The following is a 20,756-nucleotide window of genomic DNA, read 5'->3' on the forward strand; positions in this document are numbered from 1 at the left end:
AAATCATTATCCGATATATTCATTGCTTTTCTTGTTCAACCTTGTACTTGTGCTAGTATAGGATAAGAATCGTTAGACGAGTTTGTTTTATCCTCTTTGTGCAATACAGAGTAAGAGACTGGCTTTAAATCCGAAGTGTAAAAATTTATATCCTTAGGTATTGTTTTATGTTCAATCTGAAATTTCTTCGCTTCCTCTATTGGGACTTGTCGACTCAGTAAATCAGGAAATGCTAAGTTCTTGCCTTCGGTGTATATAATTTTTAAGTTCTGGAATTTAGTTAGGACGACTTGATATTTGAAAAATCTGTGCGAAAGTTGTCCGCGCCTAGACCATAAAAATAGTATTGGCCTGTGATCGCAAAAGAGATATATGGGAAATGGGGAGCCTATTAAATAAAATTCGTAAGTTTGTAGTGCAGATATTATTCCGCATAATTCTCTATGCTGTGGGGACATTTTTTTGTTCAGCTTTGTCGAATACTCTAGAGTTCGCTGATACAATTCTCTTTCTATCAGGGAATTGTTGTATAAGTATACAACCAGTGCCTAAGTTAGATGAGTCAGCATGTATATGAAAGGGGTAGTTCGCATTTGGAATTGCTAGGGATATATCATATGCGAACTTTTCTTTTAGTATATTGAATACTTTCTCGTGTTCTTTTTCCCATTTGAAATTTACATCGCCTCTTGTTAAATCGTACAAGGGCTTAGCATCTATATGAAAATTTATCACATAGTTTGAGTAGAATCCCATTGCTCCTAATACACTAAGAACGTCAGTTTTTGATTCCGGAGTTTTTAAATTTCTAATGTCGTCAATACGCGATATAACTGGAGAAAGTGTATTTTCTGATATAACGTGTCCGAGAAATTTTACTTTTCGTAAAAAGAACATTGTTTTATCCGGTGCGGCTTTTAGGTTAGCCTTTCTTAATAGAGCATGATATTCTTTTATTATATTGAACATTTCCTCTTTAGTATTAGATTGTAGTAGTGTGTCGTCAATATATGTGATAGCCTTCTTTTCTTTTATAAGAGGTCCAAATGCATAGCGCATTAATTTACTAAAGAAATTGGGTAGTGGCTTCAATCCATAGAAGCCGACTTGATAAGTATACTGTCTTCCTCCTATTATAAATCCTATTAACTTTTGTGTTTCGGGCGTTAGCGGCACTTGATGATAAGCACAAGAAAGATCGCTGCTTGTAAAATATGATCCATTTACTCGGGTTATTAGAACTTGTAGTGGTTCTAACGGCCAACTTGAATTACTTGTGTCAGTAATAGAGTTTAGATAGCGAGCATCTATTACTAGTTTGACGTAATCCTTCTTGGGAAGGATTATGATTGGGTTAACGAACCAGCTATTCATATCGTCATGCTCATCTAGTTCTCTTATAATGCCTGCTTGTATTAACTCGTCCATCAGTAATTCGAGTTTATCCCTTAAATGGAAGGGTACTTTACTAGGTCTTTGCTTTTTGAATTCTGCATTTTTTATTAGGGGTATATTAAATTGTTGTTTAGTACGGCCAATGTCATATTTATGATGTGAATATACATCGTTGTCTGTAAGCAGTATATCTGCAAGTCGAAAGAATTCGTTCTCAGTCAAGTCGGTTTGTGTAAAATCGAATTTTTGTAGGAATTCCGTTTTATTGAAGTGAGTATTTTGTCCAGCATGTACACTTGTAGTAAATTTATCTATTAATTCTTTTACTTGATGTTTTGAGCGGAATATTGGAAATTGTTCTCTTGATTTGGGTTGGCATATCCTTTTTGCCTCTTTAGAAAAGTCAGTGGCAATATCATCCTCGCTTTTACATTTCTCTACTAGTTCTCCTGCGGATAGCTCCATTATTTCGGCGATATGCTCGTCAGTGAGAGGGCGATTTTCTATATTATTTATTAATTGTAATTCTTTGCCACTAATGTATACATAAATAATTATTCCTGTGTGTTTAAAATGTTCCTCTAGTTCTTTAGCTATTCTTTTCCACAGTCTGGGGTCTCCGCCACATGCTATCTTAGGCATAGCAATACATCTTATTCCGTCAAGCATAAGTGTCTTTTGTAGTTCACAAAATACTGAACAAGTTTTACTTGCTTCGTATGGGGGAGAGTTATAATATTCCTTCATTACAAGACTATATATAATTTGCTGACTATACTCATCTTGAAAATGTATTAGTTCGTGGTCTACCTTATTCTCCGATCCTATACTTTTAAAGTATTGTAGAATATTCCTCTTTAAGTTGGGGTATCTTTTAATAAGGGAGGCAGTAAAGCCTTTGTCTAATACTAAGTCTCTAGATATAGTATGGATAATAGGCATATTAGCGTCGAATATCGAATGTTCGTCAAAGTTAATATACCTAATACACTCAGCAGTTAGGTCAGTGGATTCGGATATAGTATTTGTAGTTGTATTTAGCATAAAACAACTATCAAGCTCTTCGCATTTATTTATAACAGCATAAGTAAATTCGTTACAGTCACGAATACTGTATTTTTGTGTATTGTTTGTAATATCACATATAGTAAATCCAATTATCCCTTTATTTAGTGTAACTTGATGATTTTTGTGGTTTTCGATGAGCAGGGGAATTTGTTTTTCGTTCTTAGTACAAATAGTATTTATAAAGCACAACTCGGTTTTTACTGTAGTCCTATTAGGTACAAAAGAAGTGCCTTTCGGAAATATATCTTGCTCACTACACTTGTGCTTGTAGAGAAATGTAGACTTAGGTGGGATATATAGAGGCTGGTGTATTATCACTGCATTCAATTTAGAGACTTGGGGATATTCCTTTTCATTATTTAGCGAGCCATAACTAAGAACTCCTTTATCACTAGTCTTCAGTTCTACTGCTGGAATATCAAAGTATAATGCTTTAAGAAATGTATGACAAAAATCTACTCCTAATAAATTAGAAGTTTTCTCCTCAGTAACCCATACTCTATGATTTGCTTTATATTTCCCGTCTGTATCAAAGTATGAAGTTAGTATAGTGTAGCCTATCATGCGTATTTCGGAACCGTTATAGGTTCTTGTTTTATTGCCTGAAGTCTGGATATTTATTTGTTGCCCCAATTGGTTAAGCTCAAGAAATGTTGGGTAATTTATTATAGTGCAAGTTGATCCTGGGTCGATCATGAATTCTATTTCTAAGCCACTATGTTTTTCATTGTCTCCGGTAGCAAAGTGATATAAGTTCAAGAAAATTCGGGCTTTGGGATTTGATGTGATATTCTTATTTTTCGGAGACCGTATTAGTTTAAAGGAAATAAATCTGAGATAGCGTCACAATAGTCAACATTGTTTTCTTCCTGTTGAATCCAACGAACGTTATTTTCATTTTGTGTATTATAAGACTTTGTGTCTTGTTGTAAAGTAGGCCTTGTATTACTATGGGCTTGATTTCTATTGAATTGGCTGTTTTCACGCTCATAAAATTGTTTAGCAGCATATTCATTTTGCCGAAATGAATTTTCTCGGGGAAATCTTTGGTCATATTGCTTATTTTGGTTAAATCTATTGCCGTACTTGTAGCCGTTCTGGTTATTATAGAAAGAATTCGGGTTTTGAGCTCGGTTGTTATAACTATTATTTCTATTATTATATTGGTTGTTATTCCAAGCACCTCGTCTGTAGTTATTACTAAATGTAGGCTTGGTCTCTTTTTGCTCTAATAATTCTTTTCTTATCTTTTGTACTTCGTCGTCTAACTTCTTTTTGTTACAAGTAGAAATAGAGTGTCCGTGGTTTCTACAATACTCACAGAACCTAGTATTATTGGCTCGTCCTTTTATATTCGGGTCTCTATTGAAGTTGCTTGTATTTTGTATAGCACTTACTTCATTACTTTTTATTAAGCTTGTAAGTTCCTTAATTTGTGTCTCTAAGGACGATATTTTGTCTGAAGGTTGTTTAGCCGAATTCTCATTAATAACTATACCAGTTAAATCTTGTGTTATCAGATGTTCTTTTAAATCGTCCCAACTTTCGTTAGGTTTCTTAATACGCCGTTCATGTGCTTTTCGCTTTAATGAGGGGGGTTGCAGTCCCCTTATAGCAAAATCAATATATTTCTGTTCTCTTTGTCTGGATTGTATTACTGCTTCTTGCGCTCGATCAGCGTTAGCTACATTTGTTAAGTCTTCTGGCCAACCTTTATCAACCGCGTGCTTGACTCTATGAAAATAATTTTTTATTAATTCACCTTCTTGTCTAGAAGCATTTTCTACCTCTAATCTATGCTTAAATTTATCACGACCGTCAGTAAATCTATCAAGAAAGTCGTTTTTAATATCATTTAAGACTTTAGCCTCATCGATAGTATTAAACCATTCTAAGGCTGTATCGGTTAAAAGGGACCCAAATAGAGATCTCTGTCTATTTTCATAACTCTTTTTCTTATCAGGATCAGTAGGAACAACTCCTAACGAAAATTTTACTTTTTGATCAACAGAATTCCAAAAGTCAAGAGCACTCTGACTGGGATCGTTACCTGAAAAAGTAGTTAAAGACACATTACTCAAAGAAATAGGAGCATCAGCCATTTTTATTTAAAATACTTGGACGTTTGCCAAGTCTTTATTTTATCTAAGATAAATTAAGTGTTTCTGTAAGTACCAGAGACAACTTTAGATAGTCTAAGAATTACGTCCTCTGGGTACAATTTATTTTTATTTGAGAACTTAGAAATTTTTCTAAGTCTTTTATTAAAGTCAGATAACTGACGAAAGATAGAAAATTTTAGTAATAGCTGATACAATTTTAACATATGATTTAAAACAAAGTGTTAAGTTCGACTTATTTAAGTCAGAACATAGAAATGAGACAACTTGGAAACTTTTCCTAAGTTTTTTTGCCTCGCAGCAGATTTTATTTAAGTTAAAGATTAAAGTTAGAGTCTTTAGAACATAGAATTTACTAACCTTGAGTGAGCCTCACTGGTCGCACCAATTTATACTCGCCGCTTAAATGGGAGTATACAAAGAGAGTTTAACTTTAAAGTTCTAAAGACAAAAGGAATGGAATTAAAAATTTTATTATAAAAACAGTTAAGGCGGTACAATATGAATAATGAGTTAAGCAATATCGATATCATATGTTTACTTTATCAATCTATTGAGCAAGTGTGTGGTGACAATTGAAGAGAGGAATATCAGATGGCTAACTAAATTGGAATTGAAGTGAACAAATGGTTGAAGTGAACGATACTGAATAACTGGTTGATATAAAAACTGGCTTCCTATATATAGTCAGCAAAGTGGGAATTAATTTCCCATATTTTTAAAAGTGGGATAAAACATCCCATATTAGTTTTTGGGATAAAAGTTCCCATTTTATTTTTGGGATAAAAGTTCCCATTTTCTCATTTTCAGTACATCACAGACACGCAACTAAACTTCCCTTAGAACCCAGGTTGAGGTCTTCGTTTAAAATGAATTACTAAAAGACCCATCTAGGCTGCTCGTGAAGATACCCAGGTTGTCCGAAATCACCGAGCAAAGCCAGTTGCCAACGAAAGTATCATATTTCTCTTTTTTCGTGATTATTAAAAATTATTAAAAATATATTTATTAAAAGCATTAAAATTAGGTTTTAATTTGTTACAGAAGTGACCCTGAAAGTAAATGGCAGCGTGGAAAATGGAAAACAATTCATGGACCAGTTTGGACATGCAGCATACTTTGAGTGGAAGCCTGTGAAAGAATTTCACAAGTGTGTGATCAGCTTCGTGGTGGAGGCATTCCAGTTCCAGTACAATGCACGCTTTTCCCTCTCTGTTTCTACAACGCTTAACGCCAATACTGTCAAATACGACTCGGAGGAAACTGAATTCATGGTAACACTATTTTTATTTATAACCAGTTGCAGTAGAAAAGGGTGTCCCACTTTTCACCCTTATCAGTTTCGACCCCCTATCATTTAAGCCCGATTTTATATAATATTCCCTATATAATTGGTACAATTAGCATCCACGTTAAACAAAAAGCTTGGGTAAAAATTCAAAACGATAGATTCGTAGGACTTTGGCAAAGGGTTTTGCGGTAAAAAAAGGAGAACAGATATGCTATTCAAATAGGGGGGGGGGGGGGGTTTCAAATAAATCGGGGTCAAGCAAGCCGATAGGCAAGCAAGCCGAATTTTGAAAATGAGGTCAAGTTAGCAGAAAAATTTTGGGATACCCGTATTTTAAGTTGCCCCTGGTGGGCCGGTGGGCAACTTGGGCCGGTGGGCAACTGATAACCGGCCCGCGGTTCCCCGATTACATCACACAGCGGATGAGAGGCATGGCCATGGACAGCGGTCCACTGAGGCCCGTACTCACTAGATGTCTAAAAATTGACGTATTTTTGTTCCTTTCTTTGGTGCATTGGAATACATTATTCACTATAATACTACGCTCAGTATTGATTGTAACGGCTAACAATGTATTATTTCTGATAGATTACATAACTATTACATAACTTTCGGCTTGCTTTTCTGTCGGCTTGCTTTTACTTCGGCTTCCTTTGCGTTCGCCGGAAAGATTACCTGCGATAATCCTATTGTTAGTGGGAAACGGACTTTTTATGCCGCAGATCTATTTTTTTACCTAAAAATTTACAATAAGATCTCCTCTCGGTTTTAATTTATTTTTTTATCAGTAAAGGGCACATAGTGTAGCTGAATCTTGTTCTCTACTGTCAAATTTTTAAAAAAAGCAAAGAATTTTTGTTTAAAAAATAACCATTAAAATTACGCACATTAAAGACGACAGCGCAAAATAGGAGCCGGATCATTCTATAATGTTAATTCAGCACTGAATCAAAATATTTTTGAGGCTGCTTACTATGAAGCTGTATTTCTTACTTCTGGCCCAAATGTTACAAAGCTCTGAAAAATTCACTCCATTTTCTCAAACAGAAACGAAGAAACAAGTTTTTGAATTATAAGAAAGCAACAAAAACAAATTGAGCAAATTTTCTTCCAAGGAAAAATTGCCACTGTCATTTGGTCAGCTGACAAAGTTTCATGATCTCCTCAAGTTTCAGGTCTGTAGTAATTTACTCGACCGAAATGAATTGAAACTAAACAACATCGTTTGCATTTAGTTGTCTAGGTACCTGGTTTTAATCGTAACTGGAGGGCGCTTTCTAACGCGTCTATTTCAAGTTTAACTCAAAACAGTCACATATTCTTTAAAAAAATTTTTAAAAAATTAAGGTAGCTCTAATATTTTTTCATAGTTTCAATTAAAAAAAAATTTTTCTGAGACGCAATCAATTCAGTGATTGTTTGCATTCGATTGTTGCTTAACATAAATTGTGGAGCTTCAAGAGCGCGGATGAACCATTTTATTGGCATCAAACTGATTCAGATAAACTATCAACATTCAAAAAACTCTTCAAGCGCCTAAAAATAAATAAATGTTCAATCTCAATACCTGATCAATGAAAAAAATCTGAAAATTTATTAATTAATGGAAATAACGAGCCTAAATTTTGATTTTTGTTAATTGTGAAAATATTTACTTTTGAGAAATTGAATATTGGATAATTTACATTCAGTTTTTTTGTCCTCAACAAAATACGGTTAAAATCGTTAAAATCGAGCAAATAAACCGCAAAGATTGGAGAGAAAAAAAATTGGTGAAAAAATCGCCAAAATTTTTGAAATTTACACATGACCTTGATGACTCCAACAGAAAAACTTCAAAACGTGAATCATGAATCTCTGTCATGCTAAAGTACTCAATACGGTGGGCGGAAGAAAAGGAAAACGTTTACACATTTCATCCGTAATCATCCTCAAAATAACGGAATTTAGCTCCAAAAACGGGCTAATTTTGAAACCCCGGTAACTAAGGACAATGACAATAATGTAATTGCACATAATTTAAACAAACTATGTTAAAATTCAACAAATTTTGCACGAAAACATTGTTAAACGCGAACATTAATAATGAGATAAAACTTATCAAGAAAAACGAGATCATCGAGAAAAAAAATTGAGTTTTATTCTCCAGGCGGATAAACCAGTTTTTTTTCAATTTGAAAAGAACTTTTGGTTTTTGCCATCAAGTGCAGTGTTGGATTCGCGCAATAGATCAACCAGCGTGCTAACATTCGAAGTTTTCAATGGTTTTGTTAATTGACATTAAGTGTGGAGAGAAATTTAAAGAAAATTATTGACTCTTATAGCAATTCAAAACTATCTATTCTGGAACGAGTTATTAGCCTGCAAGATCAGTCGTGAATGGGAAAACTTGGGAAACAGCTATGCGATGTTTGATACAACAAACATATGTCGTCCATGACATCTAAGACCAGCCATAAAGGTCCATAAAGGTCGTTTACTCTAGTGAATTACTTTCCCCGCCTGAGTTTTTTTTGCTTAGAAAATTATCATTGGTGAAGTATGCATTTTGTCATTCATTGTCATTAATTTTTTTGAGATGTGAATTCAATTTTAAAAATCAAAATTTGATTTTAAAATGTATGACCAGTTAAGCCGGTTTACTACATTATTACTCAGTAGTAATCAGTTCAATGTTATTAATCGTCATGTATCTAAATTTTCCAGTGAAACCTTATAGTAGAAAATTTTTGAAAACCGCTCGGACTTTTGCTTTAAGGGTCTGGCTTCAAATTTTTTAATTAAAATTTTAATGACTTTTTGTCAAACTTTCTGTTCTGCTTATCTCTCTTAATTTGTTGGTTTATTCATTTATTCCAAAGATTTAAACTTGATCCTAGTCCCACTTAGTTCGAAATTTTTTAGGATACGGATTAAAATACCAGGTACTCTTTAACATAATTGCTGCAAGAAACTAATTGTCCACTCTGTAGTTTTGCATGAGGTTAAAGGCAGTTTTGATGAAAGTTATTTAGTGTAGAGTGGTATAAAGCATATAATGCAAGAAGTATCTGAATAAATTGCAATGAAAGAGATATGGAGGGATATTTATGTACACAAAATTGAAGTCGAATTTTTAAATTTTTACGTAACTTTCTCTTGGTTGAGTACAATTATTGCTCCACAATAAGTGCTACTGGTTCCTATAGCCACTGAGAGGTAGCAGATGTTCTACTTTGAAATGAACGAAAAACAACCTTTTTGCCCCATTTTGAATTGAAAAAGGGTCAATTTTGATGCCTACGTGTGAATTTTAATCTCTATAATCATGTAAACCAACGGGTATTACATCTAGCAGATATTGAGACTTAACTTTTCATTTATAAAAGTACCAATTTTTTAAATAAAAAAAATTATGCATATCGATTCTTTCGCTCTAGCCAAGGTGTTTCAAGTTTCATTTTTTCAAATTAGTATCAAAATTTTTGGCAAATTAAACCCTAAAAACTCCAAATTAAACCTAAATTGGCTACTTTTTGGCCTTTTCACAAGTATATTTATTTTTTATTTTCAAATATCAAGAAAAAGTGTTTGTAAACTTATATAATCTCGGAGCTGGGTGTCAGTGCAAATCAGAGCTGAATCATTAGAAAATAGGCCGTTGCTGGAACTCCTCATTTCTTTGTTCTTGTCAAACTTTACAATTTAAAGTTTGTGGATTTGTGGCTAGTAAATTTTAACCCCGAGTTACTAAGCATTAATTTACATGATGAGAAAAATGTTTCTGTGCAGTTTTTGAGCGTCAATTTGTTTCAGATTGAAGACGACGGAAACGAGAACCTGAACTATTTCTACATAGCTACCAGTGGGGGCAATTATTTCATATCAGCAGTGCCCTACGACACCCACACCCCAAATACTGTGGTCAAGATAGGCAATGTCGAGACAGTTAAGTCCGCCTGTTCCCAGAATGCTGACAATGCTGATGTGCTGACGATGGAGAGGTTTGAGAGGGTCCAGGCGGGCAATTTGAATCACTTCATACAGTCTGTCATTTACTACAGCCTAGGGTTGAACTACCACAATGAAAGTGCTGAGGGTAAGAATTACCACTTTTGATCAATTTTTAAGCGCTGCAGGCACAAAAGCTAAACTTAGTCTATAAAACAACTACGTCAAAGAAACACACCCGGGTCGAGGTTTTTGCTGAAAATTATGTAAGAAATGCACTGAGAGGCGCTGAGAAAAAAATAGTTCAATTGCGAAAAATCGAACAAATTTAGGCGCAAATTTCTTTTTGAATGATTATAGCATACTACCAACTTTATCACGATACTCAGGCACTTAAATTTGTGAATGAAGGAGCAATTTAGTTGACGCGAAAATCAAGAAAGTCAATCAAGCGGGACAAATCACTCAAAGTCAAAACTGTCAAGCAAAATTTTTCTGAAAATTTTCAGTAAAACTACACTAAACTTTTCTTTTTTCAGATACTTACTCTAGCTTTTCTCATCTTTTCTCAATTTATCTAAACCTCAAATTTCTCTGTTTATAAAAAAAAGTTAGCTTTAACATGATTTGCATTTCCAGCAATGTTTTTTGTTTCATCTTAATTGCTTGAAAAATTCAATAAAGAATTTCAATAACTTCAATTTTTACGTAAGGAATGCGCGGAAGGTCTTGAAATTCTCTCTTTTTTTGAAGTTCTGAAATTACGTAGCTGAAATTTAGAAGTGTTGATTTCACGCATGGAATGTGTTGAAACATGCGCTGACTTTTTGTAAGAAATGTGCTGAAGTTATGTAAGGAATAAGCTTGAAGCCTGAAATTGATTGTTTTGAAGTGCTCAAATTATGTGAGAAAAGTACTGAAATTTTAAAGCGCTGAGTTTACGTAAGGAGTGTGTTGAAAAATGTTCTGGGTTTGTTGTAAGTATTGTGGAGCTGCTGAAAATACTTAATTCGGGACATTTCGAAGAGTTCAAATTAATTCAGAGATTTGCTGAAAAATGTGGAAATTTTGTAAGAAACGCGTTGAAAATTGCTGAAAACTAACTAAAACTTCAACGCATTCATCATACATTTTTATTTACCTTACTTAATTTCCGCACATTCAGCGCACTTCTTACAAAATTTTCCGCTTACATAAACTCACATCTCGACCTGGGCACGCGAACAAAAACACTCTTTTACGGGTCCTTCCATTGATAACGTCTCCCTTGTTGGTTATGGACTTTCGCAAGCGGAATAAAAAGCGTTTTTAACTAAGTAAAAGAATTAATTTCTCAAAAAATGAGAGAATATTAAAATGATATTTTACAGAAGAATTTAGAGATTTACAGGAGAAATCTGATTATTAGGTCAAGATGGTGATTTGAATTTGGGGATAAAAAAGGACTCAAAAATCAGCTGTATATATACCCATTATCAGTGTGAAAAGGTCAAGATACAAAACTAATCTTAGCACCGTGATTTATAGTGGGGGTCGCAAGGGTTACCCAATATGGTTTGCTTCTGCAAATCAGTCGCAGTGGGAACCATAAATGGAATGCATTTGCACTTTTCTAAGATTTCATTCACACTTCCGGAGATATCATCATCATTTAATACATGCTGGGAAGATTTTACATCAATTAACCTAACTCTAATAATAGTTATCTAGATTCACCAATTTCAACCGAATATTGATTCTCAGCACCATTTCTTGACGATTCATTTATATAATTTCTTTGATCGAAGTCATATTGCTGGTCTTTCTAATCTGGTAAGTCAAACTTTCTTTCTAATTCTCACTAAGTTTAAGACTATAGTTTGATCGATATTCTAACACCCCCACTCAGACTTGAGCTGATTGCGTAGAGTCTGCTCCCATCAAAACTGCTCTGAATGTTTCCACTTTCGAAACGGGTAAGGACTTTGTGAAGATGTTCGCTGCCATTTTGTCTGTAGGGACGTACTGAATTGAAATAGTCCCATCCTCCGTCTTGTCCCGGATGAAGTGAAACTTTGTTTCGATGTGCTTGCTCCTCTTGTGCATGACTGGGTTTTGGCAAAGTCTGATACAACTTTGGTTGTCCTCTCCAATTGCTATTGGACGTTTCTGTTGGATGCCAAAATCCTCTAGAAGTTGTTTCAGGTAGAGTGCTTCCTGAACTGCTGCTGCCATGCCCTGATATTTTGCTTCTGATGAAGAAAGAGCAACTGAGGCATGCTTCTTGGCACCCCAGGTGAGTGCTAAGCCACGTCCGTTGAGCTTGAAGTAATAGCCCGTTGTTGATTTTCTGTCGTTCACGTCTCCAGACCAGTCTGCATCACTTTCCCCCACTAAATCATAACTAGCCTCTTTTGTGAAAGTAAGTTTTAAACCTTTTGAACCTTGAAGATATCGCAGAAGTCGTTTTCCGCACATCCAGTACTGATTGGTAGGTGCATTCATGTGTCTGGACAGAATGTTGACTGTGAACATGATGTCTGGCCTCGTCTGTTTGGCCAGATACAGAATTGATCCAACCAAGCTTCTGTAGATCCTCTGCTCCACTTCTTCGTCTCCGTTCTGTGCTGTCTGAAGTTTCAAATTCAAGTCAGCTGGAGTTCTTGAGGGTTTGCATTGATCCATTTGAAACCGCTGAAGCATTGTTTCTATGTAGCGTTCTTGGTCGACTGTGACTTTGCCCTCTTCTCGTCTGAATCTTAGACCCAGAAACCAGTGTAGTCTCCCTCTGTCTTCCATGTGAAAGGTTGCTTCTAGTGCCTTCTTGACATCAGAGACCACTGTCATACTTCTTGATGCTACTATGATGTCGTCAACCCAGAAAAAGATGAAGGTGTGATCCTCTGCCTCTGATCTTGCAAACAAGCAGTGATCGTTCCTGCTTCTGGTGAACCCCTGTCTCAGTAGGAAGTTTGCCAGCTCTTTGTACCAGGTGTTAGCAGCCTGTTTCAAACCATAAATTGATTTATTTAGTCGACATACTAACTTCTCCCCATCTGATCCGCGTTTTACAAACTCCTGTGGCTGTTCCAGATACACTTCTTCCTCGATTGGTGAGTGCAGGAAAGCAGTCTTGACATCAAATTGGTGCATCACATGGCCCCGCTTCGCTGATAGCTGAAGTAGAATCCCGAATGTCTCTGGCTTACAGGTAGGCGCAAAAGTCTCAAAGTAGTCCAGTCCTTCCACTTGTTTGAAGCCTTTCGCCACATAGCGCGCTTTGTATTTGTCCACTTGACCACTGGGTCCCAATTTCACTTTGTAGACCCATTTCCCGGTATGACATCCCTGTCTGTGGGCGGTCTCACTAGGTTCCAAGTCTCGTTGTCTTGGAGTGCCTTGACCTCGTCATTCATTGCCCGGTGCCACTGGTCCCAATCGTCACCTTGATTGGCTTCGTAGACTGTTTTGGGTTCCACATAGCCGCCCTCAGTCACAGCAAGATGGATCCTGACTTCTCCAAAAATTTGCGGAACATTCCTTGCTCGTGTCCCTCGTCTGGGCTCTGCTCTGTCCGCGTGTTCCAGTGCATCTTCATTGAAGCCAACTGTCTCTAACTGTGAGAAGTCTTCTGTGTCACTGTCTTCCAGTGACTCCGAGTCTCTGTGACTCCCTCTTGTTGCAGTAGATTCGTCATCTAGTGCTGTTTCTCCAACATCCGAGGCCTCTTGTCTCAGTGTTGTTTCTTGAGTATTCACGCTCCCTGCGTCATGCCACTCCTCCTTTATAGCAGTAGATGTGTCCTGTCGTTCTCTGTTGTCATCGTCCTGATGACCATCATCTGGATGCCAGATTCCCAGTTCCGACCCATCATCTAGTAGGTCAGCCGTTTCTTTGTTGTCAGGGATTGAGCCCACTTCAGACTCCTTGATGATCACATCTCGAACTGCCATCACCTTGCGTGTGTTGGGTATGTACACCAGGTATCCGTTTTCTCCTTCAGTGTAACCCACAAACTTTCCTTCCAGTGCCTTGGATTCAAGTTTGCTGACTTCTCCGTCCCTCTTCCTCATGAAGACTGTGCAACCAAAAATAGATAATTTACTAATTGAAAGCTTAGATTTTATACTTCTCATCAGCTCTTGTGGGCATTTTTCTTCTCCTCGTCTCACAACCAAGTTTCTGATTCTTGCTGCGTGAAGAATTGCTGCTCCCCACATCATCTTGGGAAGTCCTGAGTCAATGAGCAAACATCTTGCCATCTCCAGCAGTGTCCTGTTGCACCTCTCAGCTAACCCATTCTGTTGTGGCGCCTCTGGTATGGTCTTTTCCTGTAGAATGCCTGCATCTAAGCAGTACGTCTTGAACTGCTCTGAGAGAAACTCCTTCGCATTGTCTTGCCTCAGCTTCTTGGGAGTCCCGACACTGAGAACAAATTTCTTCAGGCTGGCCAGTGCTTCACTCTTTGCCTTAAGCAAGTCCACAAACACAAACTTCGTGTACTGGTCTGCAAACACTTCTGCCGAACCGGAACCCTGACAGTGACTCTACTCTGAAAGGTCCCATCACGTCTGTGAACATCCTCTCCAGCTTCTTTTCTGCTTGGGTCTCTGCCACTCTTGGTACTGGAGTCTTTGTGATCTTGGCCAATGCACACACATTGCATACATCATCGAGTTCCCCCACTGTCTCTGGTGCATTCCTGACCACATCCGCTTGATTCAAATGACCCAATCGTCTGTGCCACTTCCTTGCACTGTCAAGTTTCACGCTGTTGGAACTCATCTTGAATTCTAGAACGCTGCAGGGTAAGTAAAACAAATTATTTTCTTGTGTTAGTTTTACCCGAGTTCCCTTCTGGAGTTTCATGCAGCTGTTTCCTCTCTCGAAAGTGAAGCTATGTCCCCACTCCGTGCATCTTGAGACTGATGGGAGGTTTGAAGAATAGTCCGGCACACACAGAACATTTTTGAGTTCGCATTGGAATTCCCCTTTGTTTGAGGGTATGCTGATCCTCACACAGCCTCTGCCCACCACTCTGGAAGCCTCTCCGTTGGGATTTCTGACCACTGATTGAATGGGCACAAAGTCCAGGAACGCATCGATGTTCGTCACTATGTGATCTGTACAACCACTGTCCACTAGCATGCCTGCTGTCTTCCACTGGGCAAGAGCTGCCCAGCATTCCTGGTCTGGTGTAGCCAATGTTGGACCCATTGCCACTGACTTATGTTTGCCTCCATCTCTTTGTCTCTTGCATGCCCTGTCTAGGTGACCCTTCTCACCATACTTGATGCATTGTGCTGTCTCCTTCTTCCTGCAGTCCTGGGCAAAGTGTCCAGGGATCCCACACACAAAGCAGTTTCCTTTCTTGGGTCCCTTCTTGAAGTCACGCTTCACTGCCAGTGCCACTGAACCACTTTGTCCCTTGTGTCTCTGCACTGTGCTCTCATGAAAGTTCTGCAGCCTTTTCCTCAACTCTGTGAAGTTCGTTGCCGGGTTGAAGCTTTCCTGTATAACAAAACTTTCATACCTCATTGGCAGACCATTGAGGACCAAGGCGTTGAAGAGGGTCTCTGAGACTGCTTTCCCTGCTTCTTGTAGCCTTGTGAGCAACTCCTGTCCTCTGATGAAGAAGCTGTCCAAATCCTCAGAATCCTCGAGCTGCAGTCGAGCAAGCTGTGCCACTAAAGTCACCACTGTCGGCGTCTCCACACTCTGAAATCTCTCTTGCAAAAGCTTCCAAGCCTTTGCTCCATCTCCAATGCCGTCATCTCCCACACAGCCATGTCTCATCAGCATGAGGGTTGTTGCATCTAGAGTCAGTGCCAAATGGCACCACACATTGTTCCGTTTCTCCTTGATGTCTGCAACTTCCTTCTCATATGCATCCTTCAGCACCTTGTGGTTCTTCTTCTCATCATTGGTTGCCCCATTGGCCAGTGGCGCAGGCTCATTGGGTTGCTCCTCTGTCCCCAGTAGTGATTTGTAAAGTCCCTTCGCCTGAATCATTGCCACAAATCTTGTGCTCCAGAATGGAAAGTCCTGTGCCTTTCCTATGTAGGTCAGCAGCTTCACTGTCTGTTGATCCATTGAAGTTTGAGCAGGCAAAACAGCTGTGAAAAGAAAAGGTACTAAGCAGAAAAGGATTATAACTGTCAACAACAAATTAGTTTTGTTTTGGAAATTAATTTTATGACTTAGAAAATTGCTGGGCCCATAACCTGTTGGTTATGGACTTTCGCAAGCGGAATAAAAAGCGTTTTTAACTAAGTAAAAGAATTAATTTCTCAAAAAATGAGAGAATATTAAAATGATATTTTACAGAAGAATTTAGAGATTTACAGGAGAAATCTGATTATTAGGTCAAGATGGTGATTTGAATTTGGGGATAAAAAAGGACTCAAAAATCAGCTGTATATATACCCATTATCAGTGTGAAAAGGTCAAGATACAAAACTAATCTTAGCACCGTGATTTATAGTGGGGGTCGCAAGGGTTACCCAATATGGTTTGCTTCTGCAAATCAGTCGCAGTGGGAACCATAAATGGAATGCATTTGCACTTTTCTAAGATTTCATTCACACTTCCGGAGATATCATCATCATTTAATACATGCTGGGAAGATTTTACATCAATTAATCTAACTCTAATAATAGTTATCTAGATTCACCAATTTGAACCGAATATTGATTCTCATCACCATTTCTTGACGATTCATTTATATAATTTCTTTGATCGAAGTCATATTGCTTGTCTTTCTAATCTGGTAAGTCAAACTTTCTTTCTAATTCTCACTAATTTTAAGACTATAGTTTGATCGATATTCTAACATCCCTCACCCACGACATTATAGCCCTCATTATGACATTTTCTCTATCGTGAGGGGCTACACGTTTTATGACCACTGAGCTGTGAGGGTTTATAATGCAAAATACCTGCTTTTACTACACTCTAGTTTTCTTTAAACTATTCAGTTGCGTTAAATAGTTGCCCCAGTGTTTTTATGCCCCGAGTCACAATTTACATAATGTTATATAGAAAACTACTATGTATAAAATAGCGCGCGCCATTATAAGCTGGAGCAAGGTAAACAGAATAGATCCTACAATCGAACTTTAACGCGTCCTCAACTGTTACCGAAATGGAGGTCTAGAAAACGATAGAGGGTAACACTATGTTCATTTTGTTTATAAGTTAGACTGCTCGAATAGATAGGATTTTCTATATAGCCAAAAAACTGTCTCAAAAAGTGAGTTCTCAGCTTCATAAACCAATCGTATCCAGAGAAGAGGGCAAAATTGAGAAGAGCCATTTACTCCTTTTGTTATTGAAATAAGTTAGGGCATGTATACGATCCCCCCTCTTAATTTGTACACAGCAGCGATCAGGCAAATAATCCTTGTCTCAGGGCACTAAGTCTCGGTCCGTCGAAAGTTGTGTTCTATTATATGCTGAAAGGGCAGAGACTAAAAATGCCACAGATGCCTAAACATAACAAAAACCGAGGTAAATTGTGTTTTGAGATTCTGTTGACATGTAAATCTGAAATTTGCTTAAAAATTTATTGAAAATCGTGTAAAACTATATTAGCTTTTAAACTGATAGAGTTGTTATTCTCCCATTGTTATTTGTCCACCGAATGACTTTTTTATTCAGAGTTTTTGTGAGCCCTTGGACGCACGCTTTGGTTGGCGTATGTTTACCTAACATGGAAAAAAATCTTTTGTTTTTGAGCAGCTCCTCTTTTTTGGACATTGTTGTTAGGATGAGCAAACCTATATAAATCCCTAGTTGAGAAGACCGAACAAAAGTGAAAAAATTATTGTGAGCAATTTTAGGCGTGTTTGGTTTCAAACGTGAGAAAGTTTTGGTATCGTCATTTTTTCAACTCAAGGGAGATTCAGTTTTTGTTGATTAAGGAACGCAAGGAAGATTTGGTATGGTCATATTTGTTATGGTAAGTCAAGACTAATGGATTGTGAATCTAATTTGAACATTTGAATTCTAAATCAACAAGGAGGCTCGGTAGTGTGCGTTTGCACATCAAGTTCCGACCCCGCTCATCCTCATTTTTGGAATGAATGTCTACCAAATAGGAACAGGTAGAAAACCCCAAAAATTCAAATTTTTGTCAAAAAAATGTATGTGAACAAAGATTGCCTCAAATGCAAATAACTCAGTGGAGCAAAAATTCCGCATTGCATTGATGAGATCGGCCATTACTAGGAAAGAAGTCAAGAAGAACAACAAAATCAATCAACAAAAATAACACACATTAATTACGTGCAAAACGTTACGTCCATTAAAAAAAACTTACAGAAGCTCAAAATAGCGTCGGATAAAATTGAAACTAAACAAAATAACTTTTACTTTACTAGAAAAGATATGGTACCACTCTATGAAAAGGCTCGGTAACTTTTAGACAAAAAAGAACAAAAAAACAGCGAAATAAAAAAAAATGCTTTATTTCTAAAAGCAATGAATTTCAATGTGAGGAAAACCATTAGATGGCAATTAGAAACATCCAATATGCTTTTGATCACATACTCTTCTATAGCAGGGCCTTAAGACCTGAAAAGAACAACAAACAGAGACAACGAAAAAATTCAATTGAATTTTGCAAGAAAATGCTGTCGAAGCCTTGACGCCATATTTTGCCAATGTTTTTGACAATGTTCAATCGACAATGTTCAATCGAACCTTCCGCAAAGGCCAAAATGTGGTATAGCTCTCAGTGAGAATAGGTAACAACAAGAATAACAACTAGAAGGGCAGAATTACTTAATACTTGTTTTTTTTAGAACAATTATTTTCATATTCATGAAAGCCATTGGCTACAAAATGCAATAATTAAATAAATTCGTCTATTTGTCCGAGAGAAGCGCTTGAGGTGTGTAATTTTTCAGAATATGTTTTAACTCTACAAAAAGAACCTTAAATATAGGCAAAAATCAAAAACTGAATTACTTTTTGTGCAAAAAATCCCTGTCAAAGACAGTAATTGCAAAATGAATTCTTTAAAAACGAATAGATTTTGTTCAATTTCACCTACCCTTGAAAACAATGATGTCGTATTAGACCTGTAATTATCGAGACTAGGTATCACATGGAAAAAAGGAACAAAAAAACAGCCAAGATGAAAAAAATTATATATTTATTAAAAACATTTCATTCAACGGAAAACCCTTCGTTGGAAATTGAAAACGTTTATTAGGTTTCTGATCAGATGGGCTATCTATAGGAGTGCCTTATGACCTGTCATTAGTGGAGTTTCTGTTACAAACAGAACAACAAAGAGACAACAAAAAAATTCAATTGAAACTTGGCGAGAAAACGCTGTCGCAGCCGTGAAATCATTTTGGCCCCTAAAAATGTATTCAATTGGGCCTTCCTTGATTGCCCAGAATGTTCTATAGGGCTTCTTATTAATGAGAAGAGTTAAAAAGTAGAACAAAAAGAAGAAAAAAGGGCAAAATTTATTGAAATTTTTATTTCGAAAAAAATTATTTTTAAAGTCATGAAAGCCACTAGATACAAAATAAAAAAATATGTTCGTCTATTTGCTCAAAAGAAGCGCTTGAGACCAGTAGGAATTCAAAATATGTCTTACGTCTATAAAGGAACCTTAAATATAGAGAGAAATGAAAAATTTGTTTACTTTTTGTGCGAAAAACTCGTGCCGATGCCAGTAAATTCATAACGAAGTCTTTTTAAAAATTAGATTTTGTAACTTGCACCTTCCCTCGACAACACTTTTGTTATATGTGACCTGTAATTAACAAGACTCAGAAACAAGTAGACAAAAATGCGAAGTTAGACAACGTTGAAAAGAGTTTTTTATTTTTGAAAACAATTGCTTTCAAAGTCATGAAAGCGATCGGCTATCTACTCAAATCAGAATACAGGCTCATTTATTCCCTCATAAATTGCCAATGAGTACTGTCATTATTCAGTTAAGTTCATACGACTACAAAGACAAAGCAAAAATACAGTTAATGATTAAAAAAATCAATTAAGTTCTTCGATAAAGGGATGTCGAAGCCGTTGAAACCATATTTTATGCCTTTCAAGACTTTTATATGCTCAATTGTGCCGTAATTTGAGCACCACTAATTTAATTTGTGAACGGTCATTATTGTGATAATGTGACAAAACGAGAAAAAAAAACGTGAAAATATGGCCAATGCCTAAAAACCAAAAAACAATTGTGAAATCTAGTAGTATCAAAGGCAAAAAACCATAACTTAACGCATAATACAGCAAAAAAGTTAAATTTGTTTCAACAGAAAGTAGAGGAAGAAGAAGTTGACACTAAAACACATCTTTCTTTGCTGACAATAAACTACAAGCTGATCAAATTTCAAAAAAAATTGGCACATTTCAAAAAGCCACTGTTTAATTAAAATAAATCACTTTTAAAACATCTTTTGACTACAGAAAAAAGATACAATAAATTGGAACTGCTCAGGAAGCCATTTAGACTTATCAACAGTGAGCTGTAATGTGAATTGTTTTGTTTTTAATTATTTTTTAAAAAAAGACCGACTGATTACAATCCGAATTATGTTTTTCGATCGTAGCAGTCCAAGATTGGAGCAAAACATGCCTTGCTCTTGCTGCTCGTCCGTTTAGAAAACTCAATTGTTTCAATTGCTTTAGATCTATATAACTGGTTAGTTAAAAGATTTAAAAAAATGCTGCGTTTTCATTGGTTATGTTTTTCGATCGTAACAGTCCAATATTGAACCAAAACCTGCCTCGCTATTGCTGTTCGTCCATTTAGAACATTCAATTGTTTCGATTGCTTTAGATCTATAAAATTTGTTAGTTAAAAGATCAAAAACAAATGTTGAGTTTTTGATAATCATAGAGTAAAGTTTTAGAAAAACGGCAAAATTTTGATTTTAGACTACTCTCAATTTAATTGGAAGACTAGCTCTCTTTGTAGTTTACAAAGGTTGTGTTTTTGT

General features: G+C 36.6%; 2 protein-coding genes across 3 annotated transcripts in view; both read left to right on the forward strand.

Annotated features, from left to right (window-relative positions):
* Window positions 1-20,756, forward strand: part of LOC142341507 (protein farnesyltransferase/geranylgeranyltransferase type-1 subunit alpha-like) — a 351,573-nt gene that overhangs the window by 182,597 nt on the left and 148,220 nt on the right. The gene's annotated exons all lie outside the window — the stretch shown is intronic.
* Window positions 1-20,756, forward strand: part of LOC142341505 (uncharacterized) — a 126,834-nt gene that overhangs the window by 37,774 nt on the left and 68,304 nt on the right. For both annotated transcript variants that reach the window (XM_075392484.1, XM_075392485.1), the window contains 2 exons: window positions 5,628-5,857; window positions 9,670-9,952. In XM_075392484.1, the coding sequence (XP_075248599.1) occupies window positions 5,628-5,857; window positions 9,670-9,952 (513 nt within the window). The remainder of the gene's footprint in view (window positions 1-5,627; window positions 5,858-9,669; window positions 9,953-20,756) is intronic.

Source organism: Convolutriloba macropyga, chromosome 6 (genome assembly GCF_964194025.1).
Source record: "Convolutriloba macropyga chromosome 6, txConMacr16.3, whole genome shotgun sequence".
NCBI lineage: Eukaryota > Metazoa > Xenacoelomorpha > Acoela > Convolutidae > Convolutriloba > Convolutriloba macropyga.